Here is a 26,125-nt window from a genome sequence, read left to right on the forward strand (position 1 = left end):
AGATATCTGGTATGAAGACAATAATAATTGGATATATGGATATTCTATACAATAATAGTTGGGTATTAGGAAAAGGTTCTTCACCCAGAGGGTGGTGGAGCACTGGAACAGGCTCCCCAGGGAAGCAGTCATGGCGCCAAGCCTGACAGCGTTCAAGAAGCATTTGGACAATGCCCTCAGACACATGGTGTGAATTCTGTGGCTGTCCTGTGCTGGGACAGGAGTTTGACTTGACGATCTTTGTGGGTCCTTTCCAACTCAGGACATTCTATGATTCTATGATAATTAAATTTTGCTAATGGAGAAAACACATAAATTGTGAATCCTTAATTTCACTGAATATTCCAGAATAGACAAAGTGAAATAAGGTACCAAAGATATCAGTCTGAATAGCTTCTCCCAACTCTGCTGAACTTGATCCTACACCGAGCTAGTATGTAGTATTATAATCTGTAGTAGACTACACGGAGCAGGGAGTGGAGGTGAGCACAGTCCTGCATTTAGTAAGAGTCTGGCTGTGTGGTCACCATGTTGTGTTTGCTGTGGAACAGAAGTTTCCTATAGTATGGGGGAGTTCAGTGCTAAATATTTAATTGGCTGAGATCATATCTCACCTAAATGTTCATCAAAGACATGTTCATTTTCTGCCTGCACACTTACATGCTAACTAATGAGTGAGCTGGCAGGTGAGCATAAACTGGTAAACGTAGAGCTTTTTCTAGCAGTCTGTGTAAGAATTGGAATGATCACTTGTAATCATTTACAGCTTCTGCTTAAGCAGGACCTGACGAATAGCCTAGAACATTCAGTGCCATGGTGGTGCCAGAAGCATGTCATGATTTTCTTCACGGCATTAATGTATTTGTAATAATTGTAATGGGTTATGTCAGTAGCAGTGTCTTATTCCCAGAAGTGCCATTGGCACGATGCTGGCCTATGATGGAGCACTTCAAATGAGATTGGAAGGCAGGCTTTTCCATTCATTCTAGATCATTATCAAATTAAATAGTTACCCGGTAGGTCCTTTAGCTGTCATTTTTTTCTTCTGGAGAAGCAAATATGTACTTGAAAATGCCTTTTGAAGTGTGAATATTGGCTTACAGCTGTAATGTAGCTATATTTTAATTGTTTGAGTACTTGACAACTTGCTACATTACTACAGTGAACTGGGCTCCTGACAGACCTTTCCTGGATTTGAAATCTTACAGCAAAGAGAAGTTTAAGAAGAAAAATAGAAAGTGTATTTTGTAAGCATCATAGAACACATGGATTTCCTTTTTGAAAGGATAGATGGGGAAACAGAACTCTGTTTAAAACAATAATATGATGGTACCTGTTGAGAGGCATAACTGATGTGATTACCTGCGAATTTTTAGAAGGGATAAGCAAGGAAAACAAACAAAAAACCCCAACCACCAAACTGTAGTGCATACTGAAAATGTAAAGTTGGTCGAGGTCTTCCCTTTCAATTGGCAATCATAAATCCTAATTTTTGTCCTGCTTATGCATTTTCATTTTAATGGAGCTTATATAATTGCATATTCCTAAATCTGATTTCTTTTAAGAGGAGCATGAGAACAATGGGCAAAAAGTTTGAGACTAGTGATTGGGGGTGTCTTAAATTTTGGGTGACCACACAAGGATGTATTAAAAGTGGGCAAGTTTCACAGTGTCTTCACTGAAATCTAGAAGTACTTTGACGGTGTCCAGCTGGGAACCAGAAGAGGCATTCAAAAACCTTGGCTGTGACTGCTTGTATTTTGTGATGTGTTAAAGCAGGAACACCTGTCAGGAGGGAGTCAGTCCCAAGTTTGATTTTATTGTGTTGTTTCACACAAAAGTTTCTATTTGTTTAATGCAACTTGAGGTTTTTGCCATTCTTTTAACAGGATTTCATGGTATACTCAGGATTCAAGTAAATCAGACTGACAGAAGCCTTCTTTGTATTCATTTTTTAAAAGGCTGCTTTCCCATTCTAATTTCTACAGTATTTGGGTAAATAAGTGTCTTGTGAAGATACCAATCTCAGTCTTACAGTTGAATTGTACAGCATCATTAAAACAGCTGAAACCCATACTCAGGGCTGTGACAACTTCAGGGACTGATTTAAGAAAATTTTTGATTACATTGAAAATATGTTTAAAGTAGAACAGTTACAGAAGCTGTATCACTCAGTATGTGGAAGTGTTTTATTCAGTCTGTGAAATGAATCTAGCAATCACGCAGATTCCAACATTGTTAGCAAATCAGTTCCATAGGATTATGACATGTCTCCCTGTGACCTATTCAGATTTGTGTTGAAATATTTATTCCTGGTTTGAAACAAGTTTGTTACCCTAGGGCAGACAGAACGTGTTATACAAGCGAAGTCAGCTGTATTTCTCATATACCCATGGTGTAACACGAATTGGTAGCTTTGATACCAGCCTTCATACTTGATTGATGTATATTTGTTTTGGCAGGGGTGTTGCCTTAGATACCTTCCTTCCTCCCCTCCCATGGTCTCCCCCGCTGGCTTTCGTACCCAGTTCCCTGCTCAGCATAACCACAGTTGCACAGCACAGCTGTCGGGGCACCGCGGGGCTGGAGCAGGCACCTGGGAGTAGGAGGCGAGGGATGCTTGAGCTGGCACTTGTGCTGCAAGAAATGAACATCAAACGATGTCTGTATTTCATCTGAAATCAAGTACTTAGATCTGTAGAAGGATTTTGCATAAGTGCAAACTAAGGATTACTATTTATCATTATTGCCTTTTTCATCTTCATGTTATTTTAAAATAATCAGAATACCTTTGAAGTTCGGGAAGGTACTGTTTTTCCCATTATATAACTGGCTAACATAAAGCACAAAGAAATGTAGTAACCTACCTAAGATCAGGCTATTCTATGTCAGAGCCAGAAACAGAACCCGAGTTTCTTTTTGCTTTATGTTTCAAGCTCCGGAAAAATTTTCTTTCCTTTAGGAAAAAAAATGCCTTTACACATATCTAACATATGCACTCGTGCATACAAGATGCAGTTATCTGTTTGAAGAAGATCACTCCAGATGATGCCTTGGAAACAGCAGCTGCTTGTCAGTGGAGACTATTGATCTTGCCGGGGTCCTCCTGAGGTTAAAGCTTTTCTCCTCACCGGGATGTTCTCCCCGTTTCAGCTTCCGCCCCGCTAAGTGCTGGCCGTGCCTCTGTCCCCTCCTGACCGCTCTGTTGGGCTTGTCGGGTTTCCACAGCCTTTTCTGTCCTTAATTTCCTCCTACTTAAGGACGTCCTCAAATAGCTGCATCTCATATCTGTGAAGTGTCTTTGAGAAGGAGGTTCCTCCTGCCCACAAGCCAGCTGAATCTCCATTTAAGCAAGGACAGTGGTAGAGGAAAATAGCCCTTGCTAAGGCCTCTCAGCTGGGGAGGAGAGACGGGTTTCAGCAGGAACCAGGAGAGGTTCAGCCGCTCCGCTGGCCACCTCCGCTCACTGGTGTGGACAGAGGGGACTGCAGCAGAGGGAGAGCAGTGTCTTCAGTGATGGCGCTGTGCTGGATGGGAGCTGGGCGAGGTACGGGAGTGAGAGAGGAAGACTGAGATACGCTGAGGCTGGCTGACTGAGAGCGCCTAAGGTCTCGAGGAAAAGAAGGGAAGATACTGTTCTCTGCGTTTCTTGAGGACCCTGGAGCAAGATAGGAGGGGGATTTTTGTCTGGCCCCAACTGCCCGCTTTCTGCTTCATCACGCAATTCCTTCTAACAATAATTTCATCTGGGAAATACCTGGTAAGACCAACGAGTACGATGTTAGAGGGTGGGGAAATGTAATGATTATTGTTGTCTGAAAGTTACAAGAGATTCTGGAAATATCTTTGAAGTCCTAAAAAGAGACTCTGGTAAAAGTTAGAAATGATATGGCCATGTAGAGAAGATGACGGGGGAAAACAGGAGAGTATGAGGGAGGATTAATGGGAAAACGGAACATGTACTATCATGTTAGACTTTGCCCTTCTAAACCATGATAGGAAGAGCTGGAGCTTTTGGAGTACCACGAGTGGTGGTTGAATTGGCATTAGCCAGACAAACACAGTCTTTAGTAACTATGAAAGTTTCTGAAATGTCAAGACAGGTTTAACTCACAGCTCTGTAGCACATGCCTTCAATTTCAAAATTACAAAAACTTCTACATACAAGAAGGTGTGCCATACTGAGTTGTACTGAAAGTATAGAAAACTGTTCCTGAATTAAAGAAAGTAGGAAGAGCTAAGTTTTAATACTAAAATATTTGCTACACTTGAGGATTACACTTGAGGATTACAGTATTAAGCTGATTTAGGACATTAAATCTGAAGTACTAGGACATAAACCAGAAGTGTGATGAAAGGTTTTGTCAGAACTCATTCTCACTCTCTCTGTTTGGGTTGATCTTGGGATTTTACTTGAACAGGTTAGTCGCCTAAAATTGTGCTATAATTCAGATTTCGTTGCAGGTTTAGGGAAATGATTTTGGAATAAACACCTCGTACAATCACGTCCATTAAATCAGTTCATATTTCATCGCCTGTTGCCAAGGCTGACAGGAAAAGAATATTCCTGAACATCAGTCAGAGGTGTGCAGCTTTACTGACATGACACCAGCCCTCGGTGTATCTGGTGTTTTAGTGTTTTGATGTCATTTCTTGGGCTCTATTTTTAGTGCCTGGGAACATTGCAAACATGAAATATTTAGCTATTGAGCCTGTTGGATTTAAAATAACTTAAAATAGCTTTAAAGAGGCTTTCTGAAGTACTTGGTTTTTTTCCGTTGCAGCACATGCATTTTTTGATCCCGTGTTTTTACAGAGGCTGGAAGAGTGCCATTACGTTAAAGCCGGTGTTACCGTTTGGTTTGATAAGGAGGAAGTCCCATTGGTCCAAGGTCAATATAAGGGGATAATGTAAAAGATTTTTTCAGCCTTTTTATTAAAAAAACATTTTTCTGACTATTTTATTTCAATATAGAATATGTCCCAAGCATGTGGTTAAGTGCCCAAATTAGCTTTCCATTAAGCTTGAAGGCAAGTTCAAGGTGTACTCAAATGCAGTTTGCCTATAGAAGCAAGGCATTTCTTTTATCTCTGTAGTAACCAAGTATTTATTGGTATATAGGGAACTTCAGAAAGATGATCTAAGTTTGGTTTTGTTTTTGAATTGCTATTCATTTTACATACATCATTATAAGGGTCTGTTCAGTAGTGTTAGAAATTACACTGAAGATGCCTGAACTCACAGAAGAAAAGGCAGAAAGAGAAGTTGTGTTGGGTTTTTATCAGCTCAGGAATTACTTCTGTACAAACGTGACAAGCTGCTAATTCACCTCTCTGTATCTACTCATCAAAGAAAGAGCCGTTAGGGATTGTGTAACCCACTTCTCTGCCAAAGAAATTACCACGCGTGCTTAATTTTTAAATTTCATGTATCAGTGCAGCCTTCAGTTTTCAAGACAAAGAAAAAAGCGAATCTAATGCCCACAGCCTGGCTCCAGATCAGGTGCTTGGGGGCATCTGGTACCCCAGAGGAGGATGGAGGCTCTGGCAGGGATTCCACGCCTCGGACTGCCTGGCCGTAGGGGCAGCGAGGGAGCCCTCCTCTTCGAGACAAAGCCCAGAAAGCTCAAATCCAAACTGCATTTTCTGACAGCAGATTTTCAAAGAGAGACCTGCCCACTGAAACTCTGCCATCACAAATGACTGACTTCTAGCTGTAGCAGGATTCCTCTGGAGCATGTTACGGAAAATAAATTTTACAGCCCAAGCTGTATGATGTTTTGAGGCGTTCTCTGAGGAGACAGATGGGATCTGTGATGCGTCGTTGCCAGGTCGTGATGTTAGTGCAAGTCCTGTGAGAGTCTGGTGCTTTCTTACAGCCCAGGTTCCGAAAAGCGAAGCGATTATGTGAAAAATTAATTAAAATTTTAGCTCTCCTGATGTGGAGAAAAACATGAAAAGATGCGTCATAAAGGACACTTCATGACAATAAGTATGTAAGATTTTATATAAAAAGTTAAAATCAGTCAAATATGATGATGCTAAGTGAAAGTGGAAACATATTGGTGACAGTTTAAATCTTTTCTTCAAATAATGGAATGATTGGAACTAAGTGCAAATTTTCTGCTTCATCAAAGAAATAGACTAGAAACCAGAGATTTGCTCTTGTCCAAGTAAAACATATCCATTTTCAGTTATGAAATAAAATTGCCTTAGGGTTACTGGTTGGCAGGATTATTTTGTTAAAGAATGTTGTACCATCTCCCACAAAAAATACAGTTCCCATTGTGCATTTCATCTGTGTGAGCACCAATTCATTGTGAATAAAAATGCTCAGTCCTCTTCCATAGGGAAGTTTTCTGGCTAACTTCATTCTGCATTCAGGTGCCTCCAAAAATTCTGAGTGAAATAGTGTTCCTTACCTTAACTTTGTTTTAAGTATTTAAGGTGGTCACATTGATAGGTATCAGGTAGTTACGTTTTATACTATCTTATTACAAAATTTGGACAGGGATTTTAATTTTATTAATAATTTGTCAAGCGCTTACAGAAGGATGCAGCCTCACTTCAAATTTACGGGCTCATAAATCAGAATTAGGATAAGAGTTGTTTTAAAACGTGCACCTATAAAAGCTCAGGTGAACAGCAAAAGTTGTTTAGGGAATGCTGTTTTTTTCCTTTCATCGTTCTGAGCTGTGCGTAGGTTTAATGCAAAACTGGCAATAGCTCCTGCTGGAGTTCGTTGTAGAGGTCTGTGGAATATAACTTTTAAGTTCCAGGTTAACTAAAAATGTGGGTTTAAATGCATGTGGTTAAATTGGTGTGGAAGGCCGTGTGAGTGGGATTCTTGTTTGCATATATGAAAGTCTGACCTATGTCCATGGTATCTAAAGGCTACTAATATATTTCTTCACTACAAGTTCTCTGCTTATTTTTTTTTTCCTTCACATTTTCTTCCCTGCACTGAATGAATTTAAGATTTACTTAAAATGGTTTGAGTCGTTTTGTTTATATTGGAGGCTGTCTTGTCATTTGCTCTAGCGTGATGAAGACTGAACTCTCTTGCTGCGGGACAGTGGATCAGGAATGAGGTAGTGGTCAGTTGGTTGGAAAGAAATGTTGATTACTGTCCAGAAGAGAGGAGAAAAAAAGACCTGATGAGGTGTTTTGGTTGGGTTGGAATGCGCTGCTAGAATGCAGTAAGGGATGAGGGCTTATTTTACACGTTGTGGAAGATTCCTAGGACACGTTTGATGTAAGCTATGCGTAGACTGAACAGATAAACAGATTGTGATTGAGATCTATGGGCCCTTGGAAAAGATTGCTAATTGTATGTTTTTTCAAAGCACGGAGATCTTATTGCTGTCATGAAAGTTGTGCAGGGCACTGTGAAAAGAAATGTGACTTTAAAAGCAAGTAGAATTAATTATACTTGAAAAGACCCTTTTCCAATCTGCAGAGCGTATTTGCAGTCATCTGCAGCTGAAGGCCATATTGCCCCCTCACTTCAGCCTTCCATCTCGTGCTGCGTTGGTGACTGAACCGTAAGGTTTCCCTCACGCTTCTGATCTCAGCCTCAGTATCATTAAGATTGCTTAATGGAAAAACAGCTTCTGCAACAGATTGGCAATGAACATATTGAATCTATCACATCAAAGAAATAGTTGTAGGATGGCGTGAAGACTCCGCTTCTTTTTAAAGCGATCTGTATGGGCAGATCTTTGAGTCCCTGTGTAATTTTACTGACTTTGATCGGAGTCCATACAGCTGTGGCTGTTTTGAAGAATCAGATGTTGCTGTTGTGCTGTGAAGGTTAAAGGATGGTGTTTTCCTTATTTCTTGGAGACTAACATTGCTACTTACTTGGTGATATGGTAATTTAAATAAATATTAATATTTTGGTAACTATCAGCTGTAAGATCACTTGGCTTCTGATACATTGATACCAGAAATTCTGTGGGAACATAGGTAATTATTTATAAAACTGATTTTCATTATATAGAATAATTGTATGTTTCTCTAAAATGTTTTTATACCATGCTTGTCTAAACACACATATATTTTCTAGAATTATTTACTACTGTGTGACAGATACACAGCTGTGAGTCATTTACATGAAGAGTAGGAAGATTTCTAAAAATAGAATGAAAAGCTTTAATAGAAATATAGAGATCTAGTGGAAGTTTATGTGCAAATGTCCTTTATTATGTGATCCCCCCCATATAAATATATAGCATTGAAACAACATTTCGAAGCCTAAGGTTTCATGTTCAAACATTTAAAAGAGCCGAAGGAAACGACATCGCTGCTTTCACAGCTTTAAGGCCATCTCCTTGTGTGTGTTTGTGTTGTGATACAGCCTTTAATTATACACATTTTTTCCCATGGGATTCCTAGTTTTTTAACATGCTAACACACACTGCCTTTTCTTGTGGCTGTCTTAAGACGTCTCATCATACAAGTGATCTCTACAATGTCCCTGGGAGCTCTTTGGCCATCGTGGTGTAGCACCTTTGGTATAGTGGTATAGCTTTCAGCTGCTATAAGGAGGAGACTATCCTTCCTTCTCCTCATTTCCCATTCCATTCACTTCATACCTTGTAATTTTAGTAATAGTATCAGGGGCAACAGCCTGCTGAACGGTGAAGTAGGAAATGTGAAAACTCTGCATGGGTTCCTCACAGTTGGTCAGCCAGGCTGGAATGTTTTACCTTCACAGCACAGACTTTGGTGCTTGAACTGACGCAGTAACGTAGGTAGTGGGGGTTAGTTGACGCTTTATCTGGATCGGCCACAGAGGGAAGATATATTGGGGTGGGGGGAACTGAGGGGATAGCTGTCTGCAGGTTTCACAGTCTTGGCTGACGGGAAGGGAAGGTACGGGCATCGCGCGTCCTCTTTCTGGCTCCCAGGGAAGAGTTCTGTAATGTTTACAGACTCTTTTGCCATTGGCCGTTGTTACCTGGCGTTGTCTCAGTTTTCTTTGATTTCTCAAAGATGTTCTTTGGTAATAGGAGAAATGCTAATTTTTAAATATGGAAAGAGGAAGCACACAAAAGAGGCTTTCATTTTTGAAAGTTAAATTACAGAGGAATAAAAGAAGCAGCTTTTTCAAGCATAGGCACAGATTGGAATCCTTTTGCATTAATTAATATTACAAGCTTATGTTTATAGTGGAAAAGTTAATTTGAAGGAAAAATATGATTCCTCCAGATGCCATTAGCACTGTCAGCGTTCTTCATTCTGTGTCGTTCCTGGGGAAGGTTAGGAAAGCAGCAGCAGGCAGCCTCCACGTGTGGCAGTATGCAAGCTTAATTTTGAAAAATTCATTTACCAAAGATGTTGTATAAATGTTTGGAAATTATTATGGCAGTGATGTCTGAGAGAAGAGAGAGAAATCCCTGATGTGGTAGAGGTGCAGGGCTGGGTTCAGCCAGATGACTCACGTCTAACCGAGTACCAGAAGCATTCCCTGTCACAGTGTGCCCTGAAATACAGCCTCAGTTATTTGTGTGTACCTTTGACAAAATGCTCTCTGTACACAGGAGCTGTTGTGCTCAGGTTTTTGGAACCAGAAAACAAGCTCTTTATTGATGGTGAGGTCAGGACGCTTCTGGGAATGGTGGCTTGTTGGTTACCAGCTGCTCCCCAGCCAGGAGGAGGTCGTCTCTGTTTTAATGAGTCGTGCTTTGTTTCTTTTTTACTTAGGGAAAAAGAAAAAAAAAACAAACACGACTGTTACACTATTTGCTGTGATGTTTCTTTGTGATGGGATTGGTGGACTTCATAAAAATATTGACTAGTGTCAGAATTACTGGCAGAAACGTTTCAAGGTAGAAGCATGTACGTGCTGGGTGCCTTCTAAACGGCACCTTCACACTGCTGCGTGCGGAGAGCCGTGCTCTCCCATTCCCGTCCAAGGGGGATAAAAAGTGGGCTCTTAAGGGGTTTTGGGCCTTACAGCAGTTTCTGTTGGTTTTAATTTTTTGTTTCAGCAGATTTTGTTTTAGATGGGGGAGCCTAAGCGGAGGATGGAAATAAAAACCTCGCGTATAAATAGCAGCGCAACAAGCAACTATGCTAACCTCTGCTTTCGGTTACAGGAAGGCAAACTTGAGGAAGCTTTGCTGATACCTTCTGCGTACCAGTGTGGGTAGAAGTTGGCTCAGCAGTCAGCTCCTTAATCATTGGATTTTCTAGAGTGTGCAGCTAATTCTGCTCAGCATATGCTATTGCTTTTTTTGTGCTATACATTGACTGGGGAATAATATTGAGATCCCAGTGTTCCCAGTCTGAAATTTGAAGCCAGTGTTGGCCAGTTTTTTTGTTCAGTTTGTATTTCTCACTAAAGGAATACCCAAATATTGGTAACGATCCCCAAAACTGAGATGAGCTTGTTGAGTAGTGGTTATGCATGTTTAAAGTCAGTTCATACTACGACATGGTGAAAAAATACTGAAGCTGCAGGGCAGGTGTCTTGTCATTGTAAATAAACTTTAAAAGCAGAGTCCACTAATTTGGGGATGGGGTTGTTAACAGTTTCAGAACACCAAAGTCTTACTTCAGAAAATTTTGTTCGTGCTCTGTGATGCGTCTGGAGCTACTGGTAGGAAGTGTAATATCAAATCAACTTTCATATTGAATTGCCTAATCTTAAGGAGTCGTGGTTGTTTCAGACAGGACTATTAAGTTCGTGGAAGAAAACATGAAAAAAAATCTGTATACGTGTGTGTATTTTACATTCTTATTTTAAAAGTGCCTTGCTTAAAGGTCAGTAATTACTTTTATTGACCCACACTGATGTGCCTTTTGGTGAGTTAGTTAAAATGCATCTCCAAATAATACCGAGAGAGGTATGGCTTGTGTGCATATGTATATGTATATATAAAATATGTGTTATTTTACTTAAAAGTAGATAAAAGAGGAAATGGGAACCTCTGAAAATGCCTTGAGAGGGCCCCTCTGGTTTTGGCTTTGCTAGCATTTCTCATCTAGGCATTTAAAGGCAAGTGTGGTGTAACCAGCAGCTGGTGTAAAAGGCTGAGGATGAAATGTGTCCAAAGAAAGATGGTTTGAAAAAATGAAAGTTAGTAAGTCTTGATAAGCTTTGGAAGTTTTTAAAACTGGGTCGATAGGTGACATATCCTTTTTGTTCTATTTAAGAAAGATTGATAATCTGACGTCATCAATAGTTATTAGTCATACAAAGCAGAGAGAGGGCAGATAGAAATAGTACTTTTTGGGGGGTTTTGGGGCCATCTGGGCTTTTTGTCATTGTGTTTGTTTTGTGCTTTTCTTTTTATGTAGATTTACAAGTAAAAGATACTGAAATTGTCCCTGCTGGGAAATGACTGGCCTGTCATAGGCAGTGTTTTACCCACTCATATTGTTTTGAGCTGCACATTACCACTCCATTGAGATGTTCGATTACCCGTATTAAGAAATTGGTATTTATTCTTAAATTTATAAATGTTGCTCAGCAACCTGACAAGAGTAACTCACGCTGTAGGACTGACCTGGCTGTCGGAATGTTGACAACGTTATTTTAAAATATTTATAAGAATTAAAAATTGGTTCAAAATAAGCCAAACTAAGATTTGTTAAAAAACAACTCTGCTTAAAGAAAAAAAACCAAACATTAAAGCATTCTTTCCTGTTGAAGGCCAGGGAAGTTCTTTGCGGTTACCTGGCGGCTGCACAGCTACCCACTGAAGATAAAAAGCCCCCAGAGGGAATGGTCCATCAAGCAATGGTCCTTTTCTCTGCATATTTTTCTACCGCTGATCAGCCCAAAATGTTGTTATTTGGAGATTTTCTAGTAGGTCTCCAGCCTGCATAATGCCACCATTCACAAGTGTCTAAGGGAAGAGCCGAGCTGGGAGTGGAGGAACAGCAAAATCCTGTTCCAGAGTGGAGGGGGACCCTCATGATGGAGGCGTGTTGTTAACCCTTTGGGTGTAAGAAGAACTGAAGTGGAGCGATCAAACAGAGGCATTAGCGTTTGGCAAACAGTGGTGGAAACGAGTACTGTATATTTGGCAATGGGAAGGTTGGAAATGGCTGCGTTAGCCAGGCACTATCTTGAACTGATGCAAAACCCACCACATTTAATATATATTTTAAAAGATAAGCCAATAAAATGTAAATTCCATTCACAAAAATACAAAAGTCAAAATTACGATTTCCCTGCCAGCAATTATTCAGCTTCTTACACTTGTGTAATATTTCACATAGCTTTGTATGATGTAACGGTTTCCTTTATGATGTGTTTTTTAATATATATGTATGTATGTATATGTTTTGGATTCATAATTTAGATGAGAATTGTAACACATATCTTTTAATCTCCTCGCAGTGGAAGTCACAACTCTTATCCCACAGCACAGTGCTCTGTGGCAATAGCTTATTTTCTTAGTGAAACTTAGTTTACCAAAACCAATAGTGATGGTATTTCTTTTGACGGAACAAACTTAGATTTGATGGTGGTGTGTTTATCACAAGCTCCCTCTTATTGAAAGAGTTTATAAGATATGAGCTGCATTTTATTTTTTTGAGTGATTTTTCATATACCTCTATCACAGCTGAAACTCTCTCTGGTATTTTGTTTTACCAGATATAATAATAAATTTCCTCTTGCCATTATGGTTATGTAAAAATGGAAGCTGTTGTCTTCTAAATTTGCTTTCTGTTCTTATCTGGTTCTCTTGTGTATGTCCACACTGGGAACTGGAATAAGTGAATCATGTTTAATTTCTTTTAAATGGAGTTGAAGCGAAGTGAATTTGTCAGTTTATTCAGTTAGTGTAGACTGGCATAAATTGTATTTCAGTCTCACCTAAAAACTTACCCAACGTTTAAGCCTTGTGTGCATTTTATATTTTGTGGTTTTAGCATAGTCAGGTCTTATTACAGTCTTTTAAGGAGTACTTTTAGCAATATATAAGACAAGTTTAAACATAGTTCGCAAACTTAGTTTTGAAGCCAGAGTAAATGAGGTCTTGTAGTGCCACATTCCAGTGATTCTGACATCAGAGGAATATCTGCAGTAATACATTTTTATATTAAAGTGGCTGAATTTTTATAAGCCTGCAAGAAGCAAGACTGGGGTCTGACGTTGAGAAGCATTAAGCTAACCATTCCAGACACTTAACAAATTTTTTCATGAACCCCCCGGCGCACGCAGGGGAAAAAAAAAAAAGAAAAAGCAAGATACTTAAATTTTGACAAAAATCAAATGTTATTTTAAAAAAGGCTCAATAAAACTGTTATTTTTGTTCAGTGTTTTATTGTTGTTTCAGGTTTCTTGATACTCTGCTGCAGTCTGTGGAGATGTCTCTGTCTTTTTGTCAATTAAGGAGTAAGAATTATGCTAAAAATTATCTGAGCGCTGATATGAAACCAAAACCCCAAAGTATTTTGAAATATTTGCACAAATAGACTTGTAGCTAATGTATGTTGTAGATATTTGAATACAAAGCATTCAGTATTCATCACATTTGCAGCATCATTAGCAAACTTTTTTGATATTTTCATTCTGCGAAAAATAATTTTAAAAAAACCTGTAAAGGTTACAAACCTGATTCATACCAGGAAACTGGATTTAAGGCACAGGTAGCAGAGCAGGACTGCATCAACTTGGCCTTGAGTGGCTGGGCTGGACTTTGCCGGCTAGAAAGAAGATTCGCTTTCCACCCTTGGTGCCTCTCTCTACGGTGGCAAGGGAAGGCTGGGAAAAGCTGCCGATGAATGTGCGCTCAGCTGTGTTTGAGCTGATCAGCTCTTTTGCCACCCATGGATTTTAAGAGGAAAAAGAGTTTAGTGCAATGTCTTACGGTCCAGAGTACAATTTTTTTTTATCTTATTGTTGTAATAACAATTACATGTTTTATAGTGCTGATTCTTTCAAATGTACAATTAAAGAGTCTTCATCTTGTTTTCTTTCAGATTCTTCTCATTCTTTTCATCGAGATGAGACTATAGTTATTGCCCTTGCATCTGTGTCTGTACTGGCTGTTTTGATTGCCGCTCTGTTCTTTGGATACAGGATGCTTGCAGGTAGGGTTTGACCATCCTATTTTTTTTTTTAAATTGTTCTTTTGACTATTTCTCAAATTTATACTTATATCTTCTGTTCTCCCCAGTCCCTATTATATGTTTGTATATAACGCTCCCCTTTCTCCTCTCTGACACTTTGTGGTGATATCCCTTTCGTAACAGTCCAGAGAGACTGATGATTTCTCCAAGCTGGCATTTTGGGACCCATTTTTCTTCAACAAATCCTCTGCTCAACACAGCTTAAGTGAGGTTGTGAACATGCTTTATAAGTGTCACCAGTGACATTCAATTATCAAAATAGTTGTGTAGCAGATAGCCTTAAATTTGTAGCTATCAGCACCTTCACTGCTGATTTTACTGACTCTGACAAGATTTTACAGGATTTCCTTTTATTTGTTACGTCCTTGCCTACAATATGTGTTTCTGCCAAGTCCCAGGTAAGTTGTATTGTTTTCACTTGTAGCATGGCAAAAAAAAAAGGAAACTTTCTGATTCCCTCCCCACTCCCTTCCACAGGAGACCGTAAACAAGGTTTGCACAGTATGAACATGATGGAGGCAGCAGCATCAGAGCCTTCATTGGATCTGGATAATCTAAAGTTGTTGGAGGTAAATGTTCAACTCAGTTTCTTAATCTTCATTTTTATTCAATGTAACACTTGTGGTTATATCACTTCCCAGATATAGCTACAGAAATAAATGTATCAGTGCTCCTGTAATGTTTTCTTCTAAATCATAGTTCAAAGAAGAAAATAAAATTTAAAAAAAAGGTTACCACAGTTACACTTTGCCTGGTTTTGTTAGTAATATTGGTATCAGCTAGAAGATGTTCTACCTTCAGAAGAAAATACTAAACACTGGGAGGTAATGGGGGAAATTGGAATGTGCTGTATTTCAGCATTGCATCAAAAGAGGCATCAAGAGGGATGGGGCCAGACTCTTCTCAGTGGTGCCCAGCGACAGGACAAGGAGCAGTGGGCATAAACTGAAACATGGGAAGTTCCATCGAATATGAGGAAAAACTTCTTTACTGTGAGGGTGACGGAGCACTGGAACAGGCTGCCCAGGGAGGTTGTGGAGTCTCCTTCTCTGGAGACATTAAAAACCCACCTGGACACGACCCTGTGCAATGTGCTGTAAGGGAACCTGCTTTGGCAGGGGGTTGGACTGGATGATCTCCAGAAGTCCCTTCCAACCCCAACCAGTCTGTGAGTCTGTGAAAAGGTCCATCTTTTTGCTTGACACTGATCGCTTTAAGTACAGTATCCTACCGTAGTCATTTGAAATGTTTTAGTAACACTATTGGAATATAGAATTTACTGCAGACAGGGCAGTATATTGCAGTAGTGGTGCATTTACGTATAGTCATTCTTCACAGTGGGGTACTCTCTATCTCCATGGCAACTAGAGGCCAACCAGAACTCTCTACTCAGTTTGGTATTAGATGTATCATCAGAAGACTGCAAAATGTTATGCTTTCAATTGGTATGCTTGACAGAACTTACATGGAATTTTTAAAAGCCTTTAGCCAGAAATAAATCAGTAGAATGACTTAGAGAGATTCTGGCAGTGGTACTTTTTTTCTTTTTGCCCATTAGAAATCACACCTAGAGATGCAGGCTGCAGATGTGCAGTGTGGTCTGGGCTAATGGTGACAGCAGACTAATCAGCAAAGAAGACTGGGTGCCTTCTGCCAACAAAAAAGTACTTGAGGCAGAGTTTACAAGAGTATAAGTATGCGCGTTATAGAAGTGTGCGAAGCCCCAGATGAAGTTACTCATACTGATATGCAGTTTTGGAAAGAGCAGTGACTTTGGTGGTGGAGAGATCTGCTACGGGGTCTTCTGTCCTCTTTCTCAAATCCTAAGGAGCTGACTCCTCACCCCCAGTCATAGGGTCTTGAAGAACAAATTGTCTTAACCTGTGCTTGCCTTTTCACATCTCTGTGGGTAGAATACATTCTCGGTTTGGACATGAAAGTGACTCTCTGCCATTTTGCAACCCCCTATGAGGACTGTCTGACATCAAAGCACTGAGAAGGGGAAAGTCTGTCTGTTAAATGAGACTTTATTTTAGAAAACTTTCCTGCTAGACAATTTTATCATCTTCAGAAGCATTACTTTATAATCCCTTCTGCTTTCCATTCCTCCTCTATTTGTAAGTATTTAAAAAGTAAAAAGATACTTGTCCATGAAATCCTTACAGTTTCATGTCTAGGTCTGCCTGAAAATTATTTGAATTAAATAGATGCATAAATTCTTATGTAGTTAGAATTTTTTGTTTTTAGAAACTAGGACTCTTCAGGAAGGTGTTCCTGTGTTCTGGTTTAGAGCAGAAATTGCATCTTTCTTCAGTTGCCAGGGAGATGGGAAAGGCCTTTCTGTGAAGATTGTCTAACATACTGGGGGCTAGAATAAAGATTCACTGGTAGTAAGGAATTAATTATTCTTTTCTGTTAAAACCTGTTTACCTTTTTTGATATCTGTTTTCCACCACAAATGCATATATTGTTATTATTAACCTAAAAGGTACAGCTTATAAAGCTGTCCTAAACATAAAATGTATAGCTTAGTATCTGTTATCTCTGGAGTTAATTAAAATTGATCACATAAAAGCTATAAATGTTTAATAGGCAAAAGTTTAATAAGAGAATTAGCAGCACAAACCACATGGGTTTTATTGATTCTGTATATAAAATGGCTGAATAGATTATTCATTATTTATTTACTAAGTATTCAGACTATAGATCAATTTAGTAAGATCTAAGTTGGCCTATACTGAGGTTTCCAGCTCCAAAATAGTTTTTATGACAGCATTCTAATTCTAGTTTTCAATACAAAATATTCACTGTATTTACTTTTTTTTACAGTGTAAGTCAATATAAAAGTCGGCATGCAACCTTTGTAGAGTGTGAAAACTGGGATTTTGTCTTCATTTATTCTCTAGTGAACTAATTATTTACATTTTTTTGCAGTTGATTGGCCGGGGACGATATGGAGCAGTGTATAAAGGCTCCCTAGATGAACGTCCAGTTGCTGTGAAAGTGTTTTCTTTTGCTAATCGTCAGAACTTTGTCAATGAGAGGAACATTTACAGGATTCCACTGATGGAACATGACAACATCGCCCGCTTCATTGTGGGGGATGAGAGATTCACTGCAGATGGCCGTATGGAATATTTATTGGTGATGGAATATTACCCCAATGTAAGTGCTTCAAATAAATCAGTTAGTTAGATTGGTTTGGATTCCTAAGAATAGCCACATAAAAAGGATGTACTTTAGTATTTGCCAGTGTTTTTCATTGCTGCTTCGTGCACAGTAATGTAAAAATAATCCATATAAATTACAATGTTAATGAACCTTAGTGTGGTCTGCTGCAATGTCCTTGAAGATTTCCCAGTTAGTGCTACCAAATGTAGTCTTACAAATTCTTTGCTGTAGTATTTGCTCTTGGTTATGGTGCAGTCAACTGTGCAATATTCAAGGACAGAATTTGAAGAGTTGTTTTACTTAAAAATAATTCAATAAATTTAATAAATTTAAAACTTCTTAGTATTAAGACATTATACTTCTGTTACGGTAGTTATGACCTCACTCAGTAGCTGGACAAAAGCTGCTTATTCAGGTAGCAAAAAGACAGAGAACAGTAATAAATAGCGGTAATGATCACTTCTCTTCTAGGGTGTTTGAGGCTTTACATATATGCTTGTGTTGAAAGTTAAATGCATATGTGTATATAAATATCTAAAGATATATGCAAATTTAAGGCAACATAGTAGTTCACAAATATACAGAGAGTCTCTTAACTGAAACTTTTAAGTGAGAACATACTTGATCATGTCAGTTGATAAGAAACGTCCATAGAAGCGGCTCAGTTGTGCCCATACCAGATGGACAGTGGCAAAGCATGTCAGCTCTGGCAGAGGAGGCTTATTTTCAACTGATTGAGTTAAGTGAAATCAAGCGAGTATTCTGCTTCTGAGAGGGCATAGCGTAACTGTCTTAACAGGTGATCTGGTTTTGCTGTTTTCTTGAATGAAAGGATTTTCTGCTGAAATGTAATTTGATTGAAAATTGTGTCTCGTTGCTTCTATAAACAGGATCTGTTAACGATCGGATTAAATGCACACATGAGGCTTATGACATCATATTATCAGACGTTTTCTCAGTATGGTATTAAGAACAGCAATATTAGTTTAAAATCAATCCACTGGTGGTTTGGAAGTCATTGGTAAAAGTGCACAGCAGGTGTAATTAATGCACAGTGTGATCCTTAATCCAGTGAGCAGATGTTCTGCTGTATGTGGAGCTAACAGCAGACAGGGAACTGTGCTGTGGCAGCCCTACTAAAAGGGAATTGCACCGTTCAAACTGGAGCCATAAATCTTATTTCAATGAGGAGTAACCTATATAAGATGTGCAGGTGAAATGCTCTCCCATCCAAAACTTCATTCTCTCTCGAAATACTGTCCTTCTTGGAAATAGGAACACACAAACCAGAACATCTTCACACAGAAAACTGTTCTTGGTGTTGCCTCGGTGAAAGCAAGACAGATAGGTTTGACCGAAATTGGGTTACTAGCCAAACATGTGTTCAGACCAAAGAAAGTAGGTGAGCAAGTAATAAACTGAAAGATATGTGTATTTGTCTATCAACATGCTGTTCTGATGGTACTCTGAGGTGTGGCAGGTAAGTAGTTAGTAAGTTGCAAGGGATGACATAGTAGGAAATACGTAATAGCCACAGAATTGTCCCCCCCAGTAGTCAGACATTCATGTCTTTTTACAACAGTAGAAAAACTGTTGTAAAACATGTAGTTGAGTCTTACAATTGTTAAAAACATCAGTTTTATCAAAAGTTATAATTGGAACAAGTGCCCCTAATTTAACATGACTCTGACAAGAATAATCTTAATTAGAATGATATATCTCTCTAAATCTTGACTAAAACTTTTCCTGGTTGTCATTTATATTGAACTTCACTAAAAGCATAAAATCATAGCCCTCAGCTAGCTTAAAAAATACCTGGTGGCTAGGAAGCTCTGCAGCAGAAAGATCTTGAAGTGGCTTTGAGATCTTTATACAGTGAGTGTTTCCCAGTCACACCGTGGCAACAATTCTGTGGCCTCCGTTAGAATGGGCCGGAATCTCAACCCATTAAGCCAAGAAAATCCATTACTGCACCCAAGTTTCTGGCATTTGGAGTCTAATAAGAGTGTTTGTATTTCTTAAAAAGCTTTAAACAATAAGAAAAAAAATGTAAAATTATCTAATTTCTAGGTGGATTCTCACCTTTTTTTTTAATTACCAAAATCTATTACCAAAATCTATAACAGCATTTTAAACAATGAAAAAAAATGCTCCTGTGAACCTCTATGAGTGACGTTTGGTCTGTGTTGTCACCAAGGAGGTTATCTGTTTATGGGTTCCTTGTTCTGCACAGGCCAAATCTGAAAAGCTGTAAGACTTCTGTAATTCTATTAAGGAGTGTCAAGAACTTGGTTTTAGTTTTAGCATTGGATTAAAAAAATGTCTAATGCTTCAGTCATTTTAAATGCTGGGTTCTGTGTGCCTCCATCTGAACTGTGCATGTGCTGCATCCCTGAATGTCGACTCCAGATGGACTCAAATGGCACGTACCAGATTTTTTTGAACCAAATGTTACATAACTAATTTTGCAATAAAGTGTTTTTAGTTGCAGCTATGGTAAGATGTTACACATTGGTGCATCTTTAAGATTACAGTTTTAAATAGGCAAAACCAGGGTAGTTTGCAATTATAAATAAACATTATATTGTATTATTTATGCAGAGACAGCTGGATGACTTGTTCTTCATGCATGGGGATTTAGTTTGTTTAAACTGAACATATTATCATTGGGGACTGTGTGCATAAAAATTGCTCGAAGGTGTCGTAGTTTGCAGGAGGATCTGGCTCTTGTTTCAGATACCAGTCTCAGTTTGTAGAATCTCTCAGTATCATAATTGACACCCTTCTGGTCTTCTTGGAGATTCCACCACAAATTACTAAAAAAACCCCCCATTTTTCACCTTTCTCTTTCAAGAAAAGGAGAACATGACATTATTTTTTCGTGTTTCTTCAGTGTGTGTGGACTCACTCCTATTCCTAATTGCCTTTTTTTTTTTTTGCTTTGATATATAAATAGATCATAGCAGGGGAGATGCCAGTGGGAGATGTTGAGTATTCTTCTGTAAGTGCTAATGGTTAAAGACCACTATTTAGTAACCCAGGCTATTATGCCCGCAGTTACCTTTCTTTTTCTGCTGTTCAGCAAGACTTTTTCAGAAGAATAAATCAAGTGCATGCTATGCTTTTGGTTTGTAACTAATATCATTATTCCTAAAGGCAGTCCCTGTTACTTTGTGATACATTTTGTGTTACACTTCTTTAGATAAACCGCATGGCAGCACTAGAAATTAATGAAACTTTGGTCCAATCTTGTGTTTTAGAACATCTGTGTAAACACAGAAGCAGTTGCAGGATTACTTCTTTCAGGAGCAATGGATAAAAGTGACTTTCCTGAAGATTTTGAGTTATTCAGCTGGACAATGGTTTTAATCCAGTATTTACGTTTTATTTTTTAGGGTTCTTTGTGCAAATATTTGAGTCTCCACACAAGTGACTGGGTGAGCTCCTGTCGTTTGGCACACTCCATCACTAGGGGCTTGGCGTACCTGCACACGGAGCTACCTCGAGGAGGTAAGGCCAGGAGGGGATGCCAAGATGTTCAAGATACTCTTATTTCTATCAGGTAGTAGATTCCTGCCTTTCTTTTTTCTCTGTGACAGTACGGTGAGTAGGAAATGATGAATGCAAAGAGACTACTCAGGACTTCTGATATGTTCTTTCCTTCTGAACAATCCCATGTTGTGGGCTGCGCTGTGGTGCGTGTGTGAAAACATGGAGTAAAAGCCAGCAGAGCCCCAGAGGAAGGCAAGAGGAGGAGGCAGAGTTGTGCAGTGCTGCTGTATCATGGCAACAGATTACTGAAGACCTGAAGCACTGGATGTCTGTCTAGCAGAGAGCAAACAGATGGGGTGTTCTGTTTGTTTTTGCAGTTCAGACGCAAATCACCAAAGCAATTTTTAGTTTGTGTGTGAACTGTATACACAAAGAGAAATAATTAAATCTTCTGACTCCACTGTAGTTTTATTTATCATATCTCTTGATTTTTGTCTAAGGGTGTGGGCCTGGTCTTTGCTGCGTACAAACGATACTGCTGGACTTTTAGTGTTTTATTAGAGCGCCGGATGTGACAACATATTGATTTACATCTTTATATCTCTGCTTGCGTGCTTCAGCAAGCATTTCAGCAGCTGAAGCACCATGATTATAAAGCAGATATTCTGAGATCTGTGATGTATCAGGCTACAGAATATGGCCTGGCACTGAAGTGTTAGCTTTTTTTGGCAGTAAATAAAAGGGTGGTAACATTAATTCTGTGCTAAGGTGCTAATGTTTGGATTAAAATTCCAAACTATACATCTCAAATGTTAAGCATCAGCTCTAGCAAAGAATGACAACTGAAGATGCTGTTAGAAGTGCCAGGCTGAAAATACCTAAATCAGTATTCCTGTGTGCCATTGAAACTGCAGCTATCATCTTAATGCCATCATTTCAAAATGTGCAGACAGGTGTGTCCATTAGCAGCCAGAAAATGTGTAAGCCTTCTGAATAAAGAAGAGACAGCCATGGGCTGGTCTATGAATGCTAGGAAGGAACTCATGGAGTAGAATAAATTCCACAGTAAAACTGGTTCTATAGTGCTGGCTGCTTTACTGAAAAAATAAATTGCATATAAACTAGGAGCAACTGAGATTATTCTTTGGAAAAGATAGATCCTTCTCAAGGTGAGCATGTTCAGACTCTCTGGAATAATATTGTCTACATATCTTCTGAATAGATGCCAATTCCAATCATAACGTAAGTAGTTGGTGCCGTATTTGACACAGGAGCGTGGATATGAGAGAGCACATTCGTAATGGCTGTCAGGGCTGTGGCAGCAGGTCTGTGCTTAAGTACACAATGTCTGCCCTGCCAAAATCATGCTGAAATATCCCTTGGAAAGAAGCTTATTGGCAAACACTGAAACTGTATATAGCAGTAGCCTAGTATATTGTATAGATACAGTGAAACTCTCAATGCCAGTCAGTTTTCTATAGATACCATACTGTGAAGCTCATTCTCATTATAAAGAAGCAAAAATGTTACCTTTCTAAAAGATGTTGATTTTCTGCTTATAATAGCTGAGCAGACATAATGAGGTTCTCTCATTTTGACAAACAGTAGAACTGCTCAAAATAACACACACTTCCATATGTCCAAACAGACCATTACAAACCTGCAATATCCCATCGTGACTTGAACAGCCGCAATGTACTGGTAAAGAATGATGGAACATGTGTAATTAGCGATTTTGGACTCTCCATGAAGCTAACTGGAAACAGACTGGTACGCCCGGGTGAGGAAGATAATGCAGCCATTAGTGAGGTAAGTACAAATGAAGATAAACCAGTGTATAAAGGAAGACAAATTAGTACGGAAGTAACACCGAGAAATAGTTGTTTCTGTTGTTACAAGGTGAATGTTAATGTGGTACAATTCCTGGAAGGGGCTATTGCTGCAATATGGGTGAGAAGTGGCTGAAACCTTGATAGGAAGAAAGTGGTTTTATTCTCAAAACACTTGAAAACAAACCTAGCATTTTGAAAGGTAATAGACTGGCAGCCCTGGAGAGCGATGTTTTCTGTGAGATACGGGAAGATGCAAGGTAGGTTTGGTTGCCATGTTGTTTGCGATGATGTGGTATAGGTCCCTTCAGTCTTGTACTCCAAGTATTAACTGAGGACCAAACATTCTTTGGTGGTTTTGGTGTTAATTTTTCCGAAATGGTGACATATTGCATTCTACATCCTACAACCAGTTCTCTGTGTGTCATCTGCAATTTTCTGGACTTTAAATGCATACATCTGGGAGAGTAAGGGTATGTAGAAAGACAGGGACCAACTGAGAAAAAGAACAGGGACAAAATAACAGGGGATGCTTGAAAGAGTACCTTATAGGAAAAGATGAAAGAATGAGGGTTATTTAGGGAAGTAAAGACAGAGACAAGTCTTCAAATATGTAAACAGCTGCTATGAAGAGAAAGGAATAAACTGTTTGCATTCAGTGTGGATAGGACAAGAGGTAATGGGATTATGTTGTAGGAGGGAGAATTTAGGTTAGTTACGAAGAAACCTTTCTAATCTGTAGAAGGCAGCCAAGGTCTGATGCACTGCTGAGGAAGGCTATGTAGAATTTGCATCATTTTATGAATTTAAGGAACAGATTGGGAGAACATCTGCTAGGAGTGGGTTAGAATGGATTCTGGGCAGAAAGAAGAAACTGATTTCTTAAGCTTTCTTTTTTATGATGCTGTGATTCATAGAGTGGTTTTTTTGGTGGTTGTTTTCTTTTCGTATAAGCATAAATACACTGACACCTGAATATAGGCTACTGAAATACAGTGAGACTATTGTAATCAAAGAGTGAACGTCCCTGATGGCTCAGTATATTTGTTGTCTTTGTGCTTTAGCAGAAAACCTTTATATTTCATTGAAAGAATGTGCTTTGCAGTGCTAATCACCTTCCCCAAGAAAGCAAGTGCTACATTAATAATACCTAGTGCACGGGTCCTCATTTTAGATCTCCCCTTACTGAACAAAGAAACAGGGAAACCACTGTTTAAAATGCAAGGATATGGAATAGTCCTGTGACAAAACACTGTCCTACGAGTACTGTTGAGTGACTGCTCTAATCTAACATATTTCCTAGTGGAAATGAATAGATATCTTCCAAGGCTGTTAATAACCTTTGACCATGGAAGATGTAGGGGCGAGGCTTGCTGACAGTCCAGGAATAAAGAGAGCAAGTTCCTTGTTCAGCAGCATCCTCTTCCATTATGATACATACCTGGGTGTTTAACAGACCAATTTCAGGAAAAAGAAACGTTTCTGCTGTATCATATTGCATATGAGAACACTGAGTAAGGGACAAAATTATTTTGTTTAGGTACATACAAAAAAGTGACAGAGTAGGAGAAGGATTTTATTATGACTAGGCTCCTGATGTTCCTGAGTCTAGAAGCTGAGGATGTTGATTAGAAGAGAACGGCGTTTTCCTTAACTGTAGAAAATATCAAACAAAGTAGGGTATTAAAAAAAAAAAAATCTCTGTAATAAATTTAGTTTGGAAATTGCTTCCTGCTTTGAAGCTTTGATTGTGTTTTTCCAGGTCGGTACGATCCGCTATATGGCCCCAGAAGTGCTTGAAGGAGCAGTGAACTTGAGGGACTGTGAATCAGCTTTGAAACAAGTGGATATGTATGCACTGGGCCTTATCTACTGGGAGATATTTATGAGATGTACAGACCTCTTCCCAGGTAACTAAAAGAACTGGAAAAAACATAAGTAGTAGAAAGTGGTACCGGCAACCAAAGCTACTCCCCAACTGTAGCTTTTTAAAGTGAAGGGAAATAATTTTCGCAATTGCCTTTGCCATCAAGTCGGTGCCATCTAGCGTTCACGAAGATTGTTGTCAATGAGTGTATTTGAGTGTAAAGCATGGTTTATGCTGAAAGACTTTAAATTACCTGTTTAAGCAGTTTACAGGCCTCGTGGTAAGTGCGATTTGAGCATTATTATTATTGTCCAGAGTTTAAAAACACTGAGAGTTGGGCTGATGGCAAAGGCAGTACTTTCACATCTCAGAACTGATAAAAGCGCCTGATGTGTCTTTCAGACTTCCCTCATGAAAGAATGGGTGGGAAAGTGCTGCGATTTAATGTAGCCTTTAGTCAGTCATGCTGTTATTTATGTGAGCGACATTGAAAATTCAGGGAAATCCTCCGTACCTGTAACATAAAACAAGAGGAGTAGTCTTCTAAAATTTAACACACGAGATTGCGTCACAACCACCATCTTCTTCCCAAGACAGAACGTACAGAGTTAATCTGACATGCGGCATTCTCTCTGTAGTCAAACAGCTGCACTTCATGTGCAGAGACTTGTAATCTCGCTGGGCTTTCTCCTAAATGAAGTACATGAATATATTCAGTCGGCGACATTTCACAGAAATTAGGTGTCATCCTCAGGCTCTAAGACATTCTGAACGTGCCACTCAGCCAGCCAAGTCTGAAGATGCTACCCTTGGAGAGGTTGCTGAACAACACTTAATTCATTTGCAGTTAATACAGCTGTTTTTGTGAAGTTAGACTTTGGGGGGAAGTGAGGAACATCTCGATAGCAACTTTGATACTGCCTTTCATCACCTGAAAGCCCTTGCTCTGCCTTTTAATCTGTGATTTTTTTTCTTTCTTTCTTTTGCTAACAGGGGAATCTGTGCCAGAGTACCAGATGGCTTTCCAGACAGAAGTCGGAAACCATCCCACTTTTGAAGATATGCAAGTCTTGGTGTCTAGAGAGAAGCAAAGACCAAAATTCCCAGAAGCATGGAAGGAGAACAGCCTGGTGAGATAGAATATTTTCAAAGAAACAATCATTTAACCAGCTATAGGGTGTACTCACTTCTTAAAAGCAATTTTTGAATACGTTTGGGTTTTTTTTTATTTTTATTAGTATTTAAGGATTGGGAGCTGCTTCTGTCTGGACTTCTTAAATATTGAATTCAGTTTTTAAAAAGCCATTGATGTGAAAGCCAGATTTATTTTAAGGAAAAATATTATGATTATTATCAGATGCTGGAGTGTGATATGCAGAAGATAACCTGTTGATACATTAATTGTTAGACAGTATCTGTAGTATTACGCATGAAGTGCCCATATGTTCTCTGAATGCTGGATGAGAAACATGGAGACATTTTCTGCCTTTTGACATCTTATAAACTAGTAACACCCTAGTTGGCAAAAATGTAAATATACTCTTCCAAAACTAAAATCTATAAGCACTGTAATAAACTTTTTCTGAAATTGTATAGTCCTCAGAATTTGCAGAGGCTACAGCTTCTAGCAATCATTCCATTATAACTGCATTAGAAATTTTATATGGCTTCA

General features: G+C 39.0%; 1 protein-coding gene across 1 annotated transcript in view; it reads left to right on the forward strand.

Moving 5' to 3' along the window:
- The window catches only part of BMPR2 (bone morphogenetic protein receptor type 2), a 112,716-nt gene that overhangs the window by 71,762 nt on the left and 14,829 nt on the right, over positions 1-26,125 (forward strand). Inside the window, exons 4-10 of the mRNA XM_068407238.1 lie at positions 13,945-14,055; positions 14,572-14,663; positions 17,029-17,259; positions 20,661-20,775; positions 22,406-22,566; positions 24,349-24,496; positions 25,447-25,583. Of these exons, the coding sequence (XP_068263339.1) occupies positions 13,945-14,055; positions 14,572-14,663; positions 17,029-17,259; positions 20,661-20,775; positions 22,406-22,566; positions 24,349-24,496; positions 25,447-25,583 (995 nt within the window). The remainder of the gene's footprint in view (positions 1-13,944; positions 14,056-14,571; positions 14,664-17,028; positions 17,260-20,660; positions 20,776-22,405; positions 22,567-24,348; positions 24,497-25,446; positions 25,584-26,125) is intronic.

The sequence above is a fragment of the Nyctibius grandis genome, chromosome 9, assembly GCF_013368605.1.
Source record: "Nyctibius grandis isolate bNycGra1 chromosome 9, bNycGra1.pri, whole genome shotgun sequence".
In the NCBI taxonomy this organism is placed as follows: Eukaryota; Metazoa; Chordata; class Aves; order Nyctibiiformes; family Nyctibiidae; genus Nyctibius; species Nyctibius grandis.